A 15,033-nucleotide genomic window follows, 5' to 3' on the forward strand; every position below is an offset into this window, starting at 1 on the left:
AACGAAGACATTGAGCTGGAGAGCTCCAATTCAAAGGTGATCCTCTTTATCTACCTTCCCTGGCGGTTCCATTCCCCCCCCCCCCCTCCCCCTGCCCCTGCTACAGATACCTCTATCGTGATGGCTGGAGCCCAGTATATGCATACAGCTCGGCCAGAGCAGAGTGGGCCCACATGGAGTACAATATCGGGGAACACCTCAGACGTCAGCGTACTAAGAGAGAGTGACTGCATCGTCCAAACCCTCGCCCAAGTCTCATGGGGTGGACGACGGCTTAGACAAATCTCACCGCACTCGGGGTTAGTTCCGTACGTCGTACGACTGAATCCGTACGTACCTGCCGTACCGTACGGTACCGTACGATATCGTACGATTTTTTATTTATTTATTTATTATTATTATTTATTTTTTTTGGTGGGGTTTTTTGTTGTTGTTGTTGTTGTTGTTGTTGTTGCATGGAGCAATTTCAGTCTTCTAGAGAGCCATTCTTCGCCCTTTGCAGCCTATAGGGAGCTGTTTGTCAGGAGCGTGTGCACTTGCCATTGCCATATTAGGCAAGCGATCATATTGCCTGATCAGGAGGAGGAGGCAATCTTCATGGAGCTCTATAGTGAGCTTGTGGCAGCAGATACTCGCAGCACCAGGAGTCAGCATGGATGGGGCCGAGCAGTTGGAGTTCATAGGCCTCCGCCTTCGGCATCGGCAAAGGGTGGCCTTCGCACACATGTGAGGCGGGGATCCTCGAGCTCCAATCCCCACCTTCATGATGATATTCCATTGCCCCCTCATGATGATACCCCACTGCCTAGAGAGCCCTTGTTTGATGATGATGGCAACCTACTTAGCGAGAATGATCCCCAGAGTGTCTCATCCACCTTCGAAGAGTCCTTTTCAGAGAACTCTCTTGATGGACACTCTAGTAGTGATCATGTTGATGATCATGCAGATGTTGGTGAGATGTAGACTTTTGATATGTTATAGCTCTCTAGGCATTGGGCATCTATCTCCTTCTAGCCCATCGATGATGTATTGTAGTATGTAGTATCATGTATGTACGCATGTTGGCGGTCTCCCATGCCATGAGTTTTTGGCCTATCCTTTTGTAGCAATTTTGTACTCTAATGGCATGATGACATTATGTTCATGCACGGACTATACTATAAGATCTTGTTAGCGTGGGTCAGTACCAAGTGTTAGTTGCGAGCAGGCATCCCGCTTGTCTATTATCACTTGTAACTCCTAATAATTTTTCGATTATCATCTTATTGAGTTTATTTATTAGATGGCATATATCAAGCAAACTTCTCTAAGGGTGATACAAGTGAAAGGCCTAACGGAGTCACTTCAGGTGCAAGATAGGAGGAGAAGAAATCAAGCCCACATGGCAATTCTACAAGAGCTTTGAACAGATTGAGTGACATATACAACCTGCAGTAGCTAGGCTACTATTTCAGAGGCTTGTGTATGAAATTTGTGAACATTGGATTACTTGTCTACAATTTTTAAGTTTATGAAGTATTTTTTTTAAAAAAATGTATTAATATCGTACCGTACCTCAAAAAATTTTAAGGTACCAATTAGTACCGTATTTTATCGTACCGTACCGTACCGTATCGTACCTTTCGTACTAACTGACCATGACCGCACTAGAGCTCTTTGATGCAGATGGTCACTTGGAACATTCGGGGATAGTTCTTCAGGAGCATCATTTGTCATCTCGTGAACCTGCAAATGCAAGAAGATTTTGGCGGGCAAGAGCCACACTTTTTGGTCACCCGTGTTTGGCTGTATGGGATCCACGACAGAGTATGTATCTTAGTTAGCAAGCAGCTTCTTCTGGCGGTGGTGGACTGGCCACCTTGTAGCAGAGACAATGAGCAGTTTCTTAGCTTCTAGGAGACCGGACTACAGGGCCTGAGGCTTCCTATCAGATCTTAGGAGGAGCTCCTCGATTCCTATTTGGCATGTGACATAGCAACCTACCTCTCCGGAGACATGGAGAATCTCTAGAGGTTTGCAGATGCAATTGAGATCTTTTATCAGGCCTCGGACGCATAGATTCAGTGGGACAAGTCGTTTTTATTTTTGGTTAGCTCATCCCCTGCCCCAGCTCTGTGCCGAGTTGAATCCTTCTAATGGATTCCGCAGGCTACCTTAGTGCATTACCTTGGCTACCAGGTCGAGATCGAAATCACCTCAAAGCAATAGCTTGCCCCCCTCCTCCTTAGCATTTGGACAAAGCTTCTATATTGGAGCACGACTTGGTTGTCTCTCATTGGTAGAGTAGTGGTAGCGAACCTGGTCCTTGTTGAAATATGGTGCCCATCATTCATGTATGGGACACATGTATGTGGGAACAAGATAGATGGAACTTAGGATGTCATGAAAATGGAATGGATGAAGGCTAAGGTTATTAGAGGATGTAAATGGATGAATGTAAAACGTAGTCAATGGTCAAAAAGTAGGCATATGGAAAGTGCAAGGGTGCACAAGGCATGTGGGCATTTATGAACACATGGATGGCACAAGGGTGCATGGAGCATGTTGATGAGAGCTCTATGAGAGCTATAAATAGATGTAACAAACTCATTCTCTTAATGCAAAAATGTGAGTATGTGATTAGTCCTATTCATATCTTGTTTATCTTCATTAGTGTCAACATTATGCTCTAAGCATGTCTTCTTTCATCTTTCGTCCACCATAGCTCTTCTTTGGTTATGCACTCATACTGTCTTCAAATCCACTTCTATTAACATGGTATCAGAGCCAAGGCACCTCTTTTACACTTCTGACACTAAGCATTAGCAAGTATTATCACCATCATTAGTGCTAATCATAATTATTAACAGCCTTATTCTCTCTTTTCACTTGGTTGAAAACAAACAACCAATCGAAAGCTTGGCATTGTCAACACACCACGCCATTGCCCATAAGCTTCTATGAGGATCTTCATCACTCCAGAGCACAGCCACAACTTGGAGGAATCATTGTAAGAGGATTAGACACTGCTGATATACAGTTAAAATCTCGGTAAGACCTGCCTCGTTGAGTTATGGCTACTCAAATCCTAGTGGATAAATTTAGTGGTGAAGGATTTTATACATGGCAAACAAAAGTCATGTATCTGCTCATGCAAAAGGGGCTTTGGGGGGTAGTAACTGGAGATAAACTCAAGGAGTGAGGCTGAGATCAAAGCATGGATAAATAAAGATAGAAAAGCCATGGCCATCATTGGGTTAAGTCTTGGGGATAATATCATTCATCATATTAGCCACGGCCCACAAGGAGTATGCCAAAGAAGCCTAGGATGAGCTAGAGAAAGTGTTTGGAGCTAGGACAAAGAATTCAAAAATAAATTTGAAAGTACAGTTTCATGGGCTCAATATGAAGTTCAAAGGCTCATTGCATGTAGGAAAGATGAAGAGCATTATGATGCAGCTTGCAGGTATCAAGACACCCGTGAAATAAGAAAGACGCAATTGCGGTCTTAATCAAGAGCATGCCTCAAGAGTTTTCTTCGGTGGCAACAACTCTTACTAATCTTCCAAATCTTACTCTTGAAGGTCTTGAATCCTCTTTGTTTGAAGAAGATAAGAAATTGAAAGGTACACAACAAAGCTCAACAAGCAGTAGGGAAACTATATTCATTAACAAATCCAATATCAGATGTAACCATTGTGGAAGGTGGGACAAGTAATGGTCCAATGTCGTCATCGAAACAAGCCCAAGCTTTAATGTGATGCATGTGGCAAGGTAGGCCACCTTGAGAAGAATTGCTGGTCAAAGGAGAAGCAATAAAGCAACTTGACGCATGGTAGGAACATCTTTTCTAGATGTGATGGTATATGTGATGATGTTTTATTTCATGTCTTATGTTGATGACAACCTTGGGATTGGGCAACCCTTGGTAGATATGCCCACATGTATGTGGATGTGATGATGTCTATGTTCATGTCCATAAGGTTATGTCATGTAATCACCTCTAGCCACCAATGATGTAGACTAAGTGATGTATGTGTGTGTCTCCATTAAGGGGAGACAAATGTCATGTCTATGTATGTCACATTACCTTCTTGGGATGAGACACATTTGGGCACCAAGGGGGGGGGTGTTGAAATATTGTGTCCGTCATGTCATGTATGGGACACATGTATGTGGAAACAAGGTAGATGGAGCTTAGGAAATTGGAATGGATGAAGGCTAAGGTTATTAGAGGATGTGAATGGATGAATGTAAAAGGTAGTCAATGGTCAAAAAGTAGGCACATGGAAAGTGCAAGGGTGCACAAGGCAGGTGGGCATTTATGAACATATGGATGGCACAAGGGTGCATGGAGCATGTGGATGAGAGCTCTATGAGAGCTATAAATGAATGTAACAAATTCATTCTCTTGATGCAAAAACATGAGTATGTAATTAGCCCTAATTCATATCTTGTTTATCTTCATTAGTGTCAACATTATGCTTTAAGCATGTCTTTTTCCATTTTTCATCCACCATAGCTCTCACCGTCTTTGGTTATGCACTCATACTCTCTTCAAATCCACTTCTATTAACACTTCTTGCTACAATATTGTACATTATCTCATGCACCTGCACTTTACAAAGGGTGAGAATGATTTGGTTTCATGATCATTGATGTCACGTCGACCCACCTCCGGCCAAAGTGGCCAGCGAGAGATCTTGGAGATTTATGGTTATGGGAGGGCCGCCCACTGATGGGTCTACAATGGCATCCTACTTCCTAGTGAGTGGCAATGACACGATCCCTTCCCCCCGGAGGATACCCCCGACATCTTTTTCTTTGAGTACATTATCCATCTAGGCGGTAGTATTTAGATGCCAGAGGTTGACAATACGTTAGCAACATCAGTACACTGGCAAACACAGGGCATCTCCATGTGCTTTATCTGTGATTTTTGCAAGCAATTGTGGGACAGCTCCTAGCCACGAAAGATTACTCTTTTCTTTTGGCAATGGACACGTGGCTAGAAATTGGAGGCCGGCCGGCTCTCTGTTCTAGATGTGGACACGCTTTGGAGACACAACGGCATTGCCCTAGGCACAACAAGTCTTGTTGCGGATCCTCCGCATTTTCACCATGGATGAGCAGGCACCATCCTGCGCCATCACCTCGGACCAATAGGCTGGGCTTCTAAGACAGCCCTGTGATTGACAGGACCTTTCCCATTTTCTATCTCATCACATTATCATGACAGCCCCGTTATCACCACCCCCACTTGGGAGGAGGCCCAGAGGTCCTTGTTAGAGGTGGGAGATCATCAGCAGTATAGCAGCATGCCACATTTGGCATGCGTGTCGGAGTGAGGCGATAGAGGGCACTATCATGCCACCTGTTGAGTCCATAAGGAGCATATGGACGGACATCATGCACACCCTCTGTGGCCAGTGGGAGAAGCTTTGAGTGTCGAGAGGCTTTTTTGTGGATTTGGAGTAGTGGTCCTTTCTTGAGGGTCAAAGATGTGAGGTTACTTGGCATTACAGGCCACCAGTTTGTCTGTTCCCCCCTCCCCCCCATTGTATGAGATAGCCTTCCTCTGAGAGCTGGCAGCCAGCAAGGAAGAGCCCGTCTCTATCCCGTGTCTTTTTGTCTCGTCTCCCATGATTGAGACTAGGTCATGTACTTAGCCAATTCAGCTGCATATTTGGTAACTAATGGAAGGACATCATGCACACCCTCCATGGCCAGTGGGAGAAGCTTCAAGATGGCTTTGAGTGTTTGCAGAAGTTTCCAAGGGGCTTTTTTGTGGATTTGGAGTAGTGGTCCTTTCTTGAGGGTCAGAGATAGTGAGGTTACTTGGCATTACAGGCCACCAGTTTGTCTATTCCCCCCTCCCCCCCCATCGTATGAGATAGCCTTCCTCTGAGAGCTGGAAGCCAGCAAGGAAGATCCTTTCTCTATCCCTTGTCTTTTTTGTCTCGTCTCCCATGATCGAGACTAGGTCATGTACTTAGCCAATTCAGCTGCATACTTGGTAACTAATGGAAGGACCTTTTCTTGGGAAAAAAAAACACTTATCTCTAGCTCTTCCACTTCCGTTTGGATACTCTCTTTTCAGGTTTCTACTTTCAACACATTGATGGGATAGTTTTGAGTTAATTGTTTGCTGATTTTGCACTCTGAACGTATGCAGGAAATCGGATCTTAAAGTCACATTACGATCTTGCGGTTTTGGATGCAAACTCGCTGCCATTTGTTTTCAAGCATACACCAGCAGTTCCAAAATTTTTGAATTTGACATCCAGCTTTAAAGTAAAGACTACACCAAAATCTCCAAGTGGCACGTGGATGGTATGTGTATGTAGATCTCCTCTTCACTTTACTCAGTTATTTTTCCTAGTGTAATTCTTAATATAGTCATTTTCTATAGGCATCAAAGGGCATTTGTAATTTTTGTCTTATGTTCATGTTAGCGCATGCCCGTTTCCGGTGCATGTGCACACGTGTGCATTGTGTATATAAATATGCATAGATTCCAAAGCGAATGGGCTTGATGGAGATCAACTCTAAATGGACGAGTGGTCTTGAAAGGGAGCATGGTACACCCACATGTGCTTTATATGGAGGTTGGAGCCAAGGCGGTTGTGCCACTTAAGGAAGGAGAAGGCTTCAGCTGTAAGCTTGGAGACAAAAGATCTTCCCCAAGCATGTCATAGGAGGAAACCATGATTATAATTCTGCCATAGATGGAGTATATCATGTGAAGGTTAGTGGGGCTGGCTAAGAGCAGAAAAAGACTTATGTCCCAGCACTAGGGCTCGGGAACAAGCTTATGCTGAAGGCATAAGTTCCAAGACTTATGTCCCTCTTATGACCGCACCTAAAATGAAATAAAGATGGTAAACAATTGTAGACTCAGTGGTATCATCATCTCTTCCTAGTTGGACCTTCAGAATCGTGCCGTCTTCTCAAGCCTCCAAGGCCTCTTGTTATTTGAAACATTTAGGAATGGTAATCATCATGTGAAGTGACTGTTGATGCAGAAGGGATTGCTGTTTTTTCTTAATGGCATGTTTTTTTTGGGGGGCAAGAAAGAGACCTCTATTAAGTATGAAAGAATCAATACAAAATCATGGCTAGAAGCCAGAAAAATCCTCATCACAGAGTGTAAGGTAAGGTAATCACAGAGCGAGTCAGGGATGTGGTGATGCCAAGAATCTTCTCATGAGCGTAAGGAAAAAGATGTTTCATTAGAACTCTAGGAAACTAGACCTAGCCTCTAGAGCGTTGGTGATTAGCATAGTACTGCCTGGCCTCAACCTGGTATATCTTCTCCCGTTGAGGATTCACAACCATGGAGACTGGTCCGCAGCTTTCGTTGGTCAGGTTTGGATGGCACAGTAGATACTCTAGCCAGAGTCGCATGGGAGACTATCATTCGTCCTAGGTAGGAAGGAGGGATTAATATTTTAGATCTAGATATCGAGTGCAGAGCCTTGCTTTGCAAGCTAGTGGTCAAAGGCTTTCCTCTGCAGACTAACGGGTGAAAGAACTTATTTCTCTCTCAGATCTTTAGATGTATGCCTCCCGCAGGTGGAGTGTGGATACCTAACAAACGTTTTATCTTCACAAAGGCAGATTGTAGAGCACCTTTATCTCCCCTCATGTCAGCTATTTCAAGAGCTTGGAGTAGTGTAGCACATCTCTTTGCCCGGCATGCCTGGACTAGGGCAGTGTACACCACACTGAACACAAGGTCCCCTCTAGGGCAGTATGCCCTCAGGAGTTGTCACAAGCTAGGAGGAACGTGAGCTATGGGGCGCACACATAGCTCACCAGCACACAGAACACACACAAATGAGCAAGAACAGTAAGAATGGCAAGAACACAAGAATACGAAATAGATGAGACTAGTATTGCTAGAATGATCCCCATCACACAATCCCATATCCCTTTGTACAATGCCACTTGGCCTTTGGGCTGGTCCAAGGGTGACCATCAAGTGGCTCTGCCGTCACTGCCGAGGAGCGTGGTGTTCATTAAGTGAGATTAAGAGACAAGTGGTGCATCGTTGTAGTTTCAGTGAAGTGGTGCGCCTGGCCCAGGTGTCTTGGACCGGCGGTCCAAGGTAGCCGGCACTTTTGTCCGGTCCAAAAGTGAAGGGCCAAGGTGGCGGCAGGAGTGGGCAGCCAGGGTGGCTACAAGTAGGATGAGATCCTTCTTGAGACAGAGGCTTCCGGTATTAAAGGATGAGGCAGACAGACAACCCATTATCTTATTAGAGATGACTATGGGCTATTGAGCATATTGATGGGCTATCCCCCATGAGTGGCTTATTGGCACATCCATGATGAGTATCACCCCAGATGGGTGGGTTCTTTTTCCAAGGCAAGTATTAGCCATGCTAGACGAGGACTAGGAGGGAGACTACATATTCTATACCATCCTGGTTGGATGGAGATTGATGAGATGTGACACCCATGACTTCATCCTAAGAGCTGTCCTCTGCTGTGTGAGAGTTGTTGATCGCTCAAGGAGGCACTTGTCTATTGACCTCCTCCTCTTCCCCCCCCCCCCCTCTTTTAGTCTATGACTGAAGGTTCTTGGTGCCTATGGGTTTATGGTGCCTGTGGGCTCATAGTCACAAGAAACTCTTTGTTGTTTTGATACGTTACATTTCGTTTCGTTTCGTCTATGGAGAAACGAAGCAGAGAGGTTTTGAAGTGAAACTTGTCCGTGCATTGATTGGATTTCATGCAGCGTTTGAGAGGCTCTAGCCGGAGGATTGCATAGATTGATGCAGTCATTCCCAACCACTAGACTACTGGATCTTTTTTGGAAGGTCGTCTCATCATTCTTGGTTTGGGGTTTTCTCTGGGACAGGTGTTCCTCTTCAGGTTATGGATATCACCTTGCCTAGGGAGGATGATGTACCGGTCTTTTTTTCTGTACAGGATGGATGGCAGCTAGAGAGATGTGATGTGCAGGACCTTATTGAGGGCCCCTAGATTCGTCCAGTCAGAGTTGTTGGCAAGTTAGGGAAGCACGTCTTTGTTGAACCCCCCCGCCCCCCCCCCCCCCCCCAAAGGGATGATCACAAAGAGTGTTGCCTTTGGTTGTATGGTGGCTGTCCTATCAGACATTTGCATTGGGACCTAGGTGAGTGGGAGTGGAAGTAACCCTTTGAAAAGCAGGCCCTTTTTCAGTTATACGGTGCGGAATGCCAGACATCTTATCTTGGGACACATTTAGAGTGTCCCTACTCTTAGACCCCATTGGGAGTCTTACAACATTTCGATTCACATTCAGAGGGTATTTTAGCGGAGATTGTGGCATTCTTATAGGAAGCCACAGATTTCCTCCTTTACCTGTGTTTCCCTTCATGGTGGTCAGGCCACCAATCAGTGGAGGTCTGTTACTTGTGCTTGCCCAGCATGCCCTAGATGTGGAGGAGTTTCGGAGTCAGTTTACCATTGTTTATGGGAATGCAGGGAAGCACAGAGGGTTTGGTCTGCGATTGCACAACTCTTTGGTAGGATTAAGAGGGATGCTATCATTTCTTTTGGTTCTATCATTTGGTTGACACAGTCTGGGCCTCAGCTGAGGTTCGAGGGGACGTATAGGAGCTTGGCCATTATGGTTAGGCAAGGAGTTGCTCGGCAGTGTGGTCTTCAGGATTCGCCACTTTCACACTTTGTCCCTCTGGCACAGAGGTTAGACAGTTCTTGGGAGATTATAGTAGCATCTCAGCCTAGAATATCTGGAAGGCTAGGTGCACTGAGGCCATTCCCGTTCTTGTTTCTCAGTGTCTTTGCAGGATTTGGAGTGATATTATTCACACCATTATGGCTACCTGGGCCATAATCCAGGGATCTTCGAGGGCTACAGAGAGGAAGCGCGCCCAGTTTATGAGAGAGTGGGACATTGGTATCTTTTTCACATCCTCTCATTCAGGACCCTATTGGCAGCACGGGGCTCCTGATTGGTTGAGATCTCCACCTTGCTTGGTGTGAAATCTCCATTTTGTAAAAATTTTCATACTTAATAGAAGTCTCCTTTCTATTTTTATTTTTTATTTTTTTAAGTGACACTTGTCCAATTAAATTTGGAAGAAGTGAGAAGTTAAAGAAAACGTACGAAATTTTAACAATTGGGTGTAAATTTAGATACAATTGAGGTTGAAAGTATGAAATTGGATTTTTTAAATTAGAAAAAAGTGAGAAATTGAAGAAATTGTAGAAAATTGGGTGTGAAATTAGGTGCAATTGGGGCCGAAGTATGAAATTGGAATTTATAAATTGGAAGTGAGAAATTGAAGAGCTAGTGGAATACTTGGAGAAAATTTCAACAAGTAGGTGTGAAATTGGGTGAAATCAACCAAGAAATCGAATTCGAGAAAAACAATGTTTCGATCTATGAGGTTGAAAGTATGAAGTTGGGATTTATAAATTAGTGGAAAGCAAGAAACTCAAGAGCTAGTGGAATACTTCTAACAAATTTCAACAATTGGGTGTGAAATTAGATGTAATTGATTAAGAAATAAAATTTGGGGACTGTTACACCTAGTCACAAGAAACATTTCGTCTACTTCATTGTTTCATCTTTACAGGTCATTTCAAAAAAATTGAGATGGAGAGGAGAAAAAAGTGAAGAGGGAAATAAGAAGAAGAGAAAAATATCTTTCTTAAATTTAAAATGGCAAATGTGGAAAAAAATATCAAATTTGGACAAAATGGTGTTTCATTTGGAAGTGTTTTATTTTGTTTCAAAATATTTTGTTTGTTTTGTTTGTTTCGTGTTTTATAGGGACAAAACGGGTTTTCATGTGACTATGTTATGGCTTTGTGGTGGATATTTTGTCCTTTCCTCAAGCTCAAAGCCGTTGGCAGTTGGGTATGCACTACACATGGCCAGATGGCAGCTAACTCATTGGGAACTTTTATTTGGCCATGTGGAGGGTAAGACTGCTCAATGCCCTTATGTCTCTCGTTTCCTTGCAGACTAGAGGCTTATTCGGCAATATATTCAGCAGTCAGGCAGACCTCCTGAGATTGGCAATACTAAGACAAGAAAGTATCTTTTGGAGCCCTGCATTACTTGCTCCTTTGGCTCTCCGTTCCCCTTGGCTAGCTTACTTTTTTTCTACAAAAGGCATTCGGGTTTGCCAAGATGTTGTTGATGCTGAAGGAAATGTTGTCCTTTCCTCAAGCTCAAAGTCGTTGGTAGCTGGGTATGCACTACAAAGCTTTATGGCGCATGTTACAAGAACAATTGTAGCCTTTTGCTCCTCTTACGATCATTCCGGATGGTGAAAGAACAGAAGATTGGATTTTCCATAGGGCAGATCCTAGACCTTGTCCTAGATTCTCTTTCCCTCAGGTTTCGGCTGTTGTGATCTACAAGTTGATTATTCTTGCACCTTGGTTTGTCGATTGAGTTAATAAGATCTGTTTGTCAAGGCTGCCCTCTCAGTGCCTTGCTCTATGCTATTGCTACTCATCCCTTCTTGATATATATGGATAAGCTCATTGAGGCTGAAGGTTACATGGGCTTCGTCTCCCTGATGGTCGGCATTTGGTTGCTCAAGCATACGTTGATGACTCTTTCTTCTTTCCTCAGAATATGCAATCAAATATGCAATGTATTATGAATGATTGGATTTGCAGCAGGTCTTTTTCTCAATTTTAAAAAATCAAAACTGTTGCCTCTCAATGAAGTTCAATGACCCAGCATTCGATGGCCCCAGGTAAATTATATCACCTACACAACATGTCAAACATTCGGGATATCTTGTGGGATGGAATCTTTCACTTCGTGATGCTACAGATTGGGTGTTGCAAAAAATTACGATTAAATTGGAATATTGGAAACTCTCTACTTGGCCACTTTATGTCAGATTGAGAAATAGTTCAATCAATTTTGATGACATACATTCAATTTTTTCTTCCTCTTTTGGCATACCCTAAAAACCAAATCTCTAGTTTTATGAAAAAAAGCATTGAGCTCGAGAAATTCACTTATATACATGGCCATAAGTGTTCACACTCACTTAAACTATGGCCGGCCGGGCACTTTAGGCTCATAAGAGGCCTAATGCTATTGCAATGACTACTCTCATAATATATCCATGAAGTACATCACTTAGGAATTCATCCTAACTTTAGTACCACATGCTCTTGAAGCGGAAATCGCCATAAATACTCCGTTACACCATTACGGGCGCCCGTCTAAGTTGTAGCTTTGGACACTATTGCTTCATATCTTGAATGTATGACCCTTTGGTGTATCTACCGTGACTCCTTGATGTAAGATAATGGCGGTAGCTCTTGTTAATCCTAGAATTGGATTAACATAAGGGAATCCCAAAGACCATAGAAGTAGATGGCCCCTTCTAGGGGGATTTTAGGAGGCATTAGATAGTGAAAGAGCCATGACTAGCCATTGAAAGGTCAAAGGGTTGAAGTTGGAAGGTCATGCATCACCTAGGTCTATATAACCATGTGTTTAGGGTCCATTTGGGATATGTTTGGGTGGAGAATCAAAGTTCTAGTCTTACAAGTCCTCAAGCTATTTATGTTCATATACTCGTTGAAAATGCATGGAGGGCTTTTGAAGCTTTACACCTGCTATGCCAATATTGATATTACAAGTAATGGAAATTAAAGGCTATCAATGATGAAGGTATGCCTTTCATGATACCACTGATGAATCTTGATGTCAGCACCAAGACTTGAATTCTACACACTTGTCTTGAGTGCTTTGCTGAGATCTTTTGCAAAGCTCAGTGATGCTTCAGAAGGACAAATCAAATTTTTAAGAGACCTTCCCACTTTTGAAGCCTTGTATGCAGGTTAGAAGACCCTGTGGTGTATGAAGCACACTGGCTTACACCAACGGACTCGGTTCAATTTCTAGGAGGGCTGGACAGTAAAATGGTTGCTAAAGGCTTTATAAACCGTTTTTTTCTATTGTCTCTTTAATCTTTTGTAAATTACTTGGCTCCTGTTGTCACGCGGACGTGCTGTCACGGGGACGTGTCACAGTAGATGTGCTGTCACGGGCGAGTGTCGCAGAATTTAATTGAATTAATCTGATGTGCAAAAAATGTGCACATTGAATTAATTCAATAAGTTAGGAGAACCTTAGTTTTTAAGGTTATAAAGTTTTAAAAGGTTTCAGACCATGGGCGGCCAAAAGTTAAGTGACTTGGCAATTTTTAAAACAAAAAGGACTTGGGCTGAAAATTTAACGTGGATTTGTGGAGGAGGCAGCGTGGAGATTGCAGAGGGAATTTCAACGCTGATTTCCTGGCTGAATTCGTGTGCTTCTTGCGGGGCAAAATCAGGGCAGATTTGGTGCGAGAAATCAGGGCTGATTTCGGGCCTACCATGTACGCGAATCAGTGCTGAATTTTTCAAGCCCAGAAACAGTAATTTTCAGCTTTCTTGTTTAGGGCAGATTTGGGGCTGAATTTGGACACGTGTGGTTTGCGTGTCAGCCTCAGAAGTGTGTGCGTGTGCGGTGTGCGCACCGGCACAGAATAAAAGCAGGATTCCAGACACAGGAAGGGCAGGGCTGAATTTCATGCGTGTGTGCACAGAGAATTTGTTCTGTGATTGGGATTTACAGCACAAATTGCGCAGGTAGAATTCAGTAACAGAAATTGCTGTGCTCTGTGGTTTTCTCAGAGTTCGTAGGAATCTTTACAAAGAGGCAGCCAATCAAATCAGGTTTGTTAGGGGTTTTCGCCCGTCCCGTTGGACCCTCACAGTTGTAACAGGTTCAAGTTTAATATAAAGAAATACCGAAAGGGGCGCTCGCGTTGAGGGCCAATCTGGTGTGCTGTGTGTTCGAGTAGGAGCGCTCTAGCTCCCTTTGTTTTCTTCAATTATCTGTGTTGGAATTTGAATAGTTTAAGTGCTGTGAGAAATTAAGAAGATTCTTCACCGCCCGATTTTGTATTGGCCGGTTCCATGGTTCCGTTGCCGGGACATCACCAACTTTCTTAAGGAGGTGAGCCTGTGTTGTCTTGGGGAGTACCAGCACTTAGATTTTCTGATAGCAGGTTTGAAGAATTTCTTAAAGTTAGCAATTGATCAAGATGTCGGAGAACAGTAGTGACCACACTTATTCCACAGGGGATAGGGAGTCTCCAGAGCATGTAGAAGATCGTTTTGCTGATGCAGACGAAGAGGAGGTTCAGCACATGAGAACTGCAGATGTGAGACAGTCACAGCCTGTGTCTAGAGGTATGCGTACAGAGACTGTTAGACCTGACACTGCAGTGCCAGGTAGATCTCAGGGAGATGTGGATGCAGATCATTTGTTTAGAGCTCAGATGATGAGTATTTATGATGCATTCACACAGTTGGCTCAGAATCCTCGTTTTATAGAGTTCATGAATCTGCCTAAACCTCAAGTTGCGGGTGTTGGACCGCAAGTTGCTTCTGATGCGCATGTTATGCAAACAGGACAGTTGGCAAGGACACCTGTTGTACAGGGTGATCAAGTGCATAATGCTTCAGGCCAACATAGAGATGCGCATGTGCAGGGTCATGTTGATATGCATGCTCAGGGCAATAATTTTCAGCAGATGCATAATGGACAAACGAGTGCACGAGGACCTATTGGGCAGCCCACTTTCTTTGGTGGTGGTTCTGTCTTTCAAGCCATGAGAGCTAATGTACCTTCAGGTAATGCTATGTATGGAAATATTGGAATGCAACCTGGCTTCCAAGGTGGTATGCATGCTAAAGTTCAAGATGTTAGTACTTCACGACCACCTGTTGTGGGAAGTGCTAATACAGCTCCTTATTTACAGCCACCTGTGTATGATAACTTGGCTCTTAAGGGTAAGCCAAAGGACTACAATGAAGGTGGAAAAGCAGTGAAGTTTGATACATTCAGTGGAATGCAGGACAAGCTGAAAGCTTTAACATTTCTACAGCAGTTTGATGTAGCATTTGCTGCTGGAAATTTCACTGAATCTTCAAAGATTCGTAGAGCTTCTACTTTTTTGAAAGGGAATGCTATGCAGTGGTGGACAAATCTAGTAATTCAACAGCAAGCTCC

The 15,033-nt window shown here is 43.6% G+C and overlaps 1 protein-coding gene across 3 annotated transcripts in view; it reads left to right on the forward strand.

Moving 5' to 3' along the window:
* LOC147620153 (Zn-dependent exopeptidases superfamily protein) overlaps positions 1–15,033 on the forward strand; it is a 324,985-nt gene that overhangs the window by 297,143 nt on the left and 12,809 nt on the right. For all 3 annotated transcript variants that reach the window (XR_015261749.1, XM_086772348.1, XM_086772350.1), the window contains exon 17: positions 6,155–6,312. Coding sequence is in view for 2 of the 3 variants with exons in the window: in XM_086772348.1 (XP_086628474.1) it covers positions 6,155–6,312 (158 nt within the window). In the remaining variant the exon portion in view is untranslated. The remainder of the gene's footprint in view (positions 1–6,154; positions 6,313–15,033) is intronic.

Source organism: Cibotium barometz, chromosome 32, assembly GCF_041138505.1.
Source record: "Cibotium barometz isolate CiBa-2024 chromosome 32, ASM4113850v1, whole genome shotgun sequence".
Classification (NCBI taxonomy): domain Eukaryota; kingdom Viridiplantae; phylum Streptophyta; class Polypodiopsida; order Cyatheales; family Cibotiaceae; genus Cibotium; species Cibotium barometz.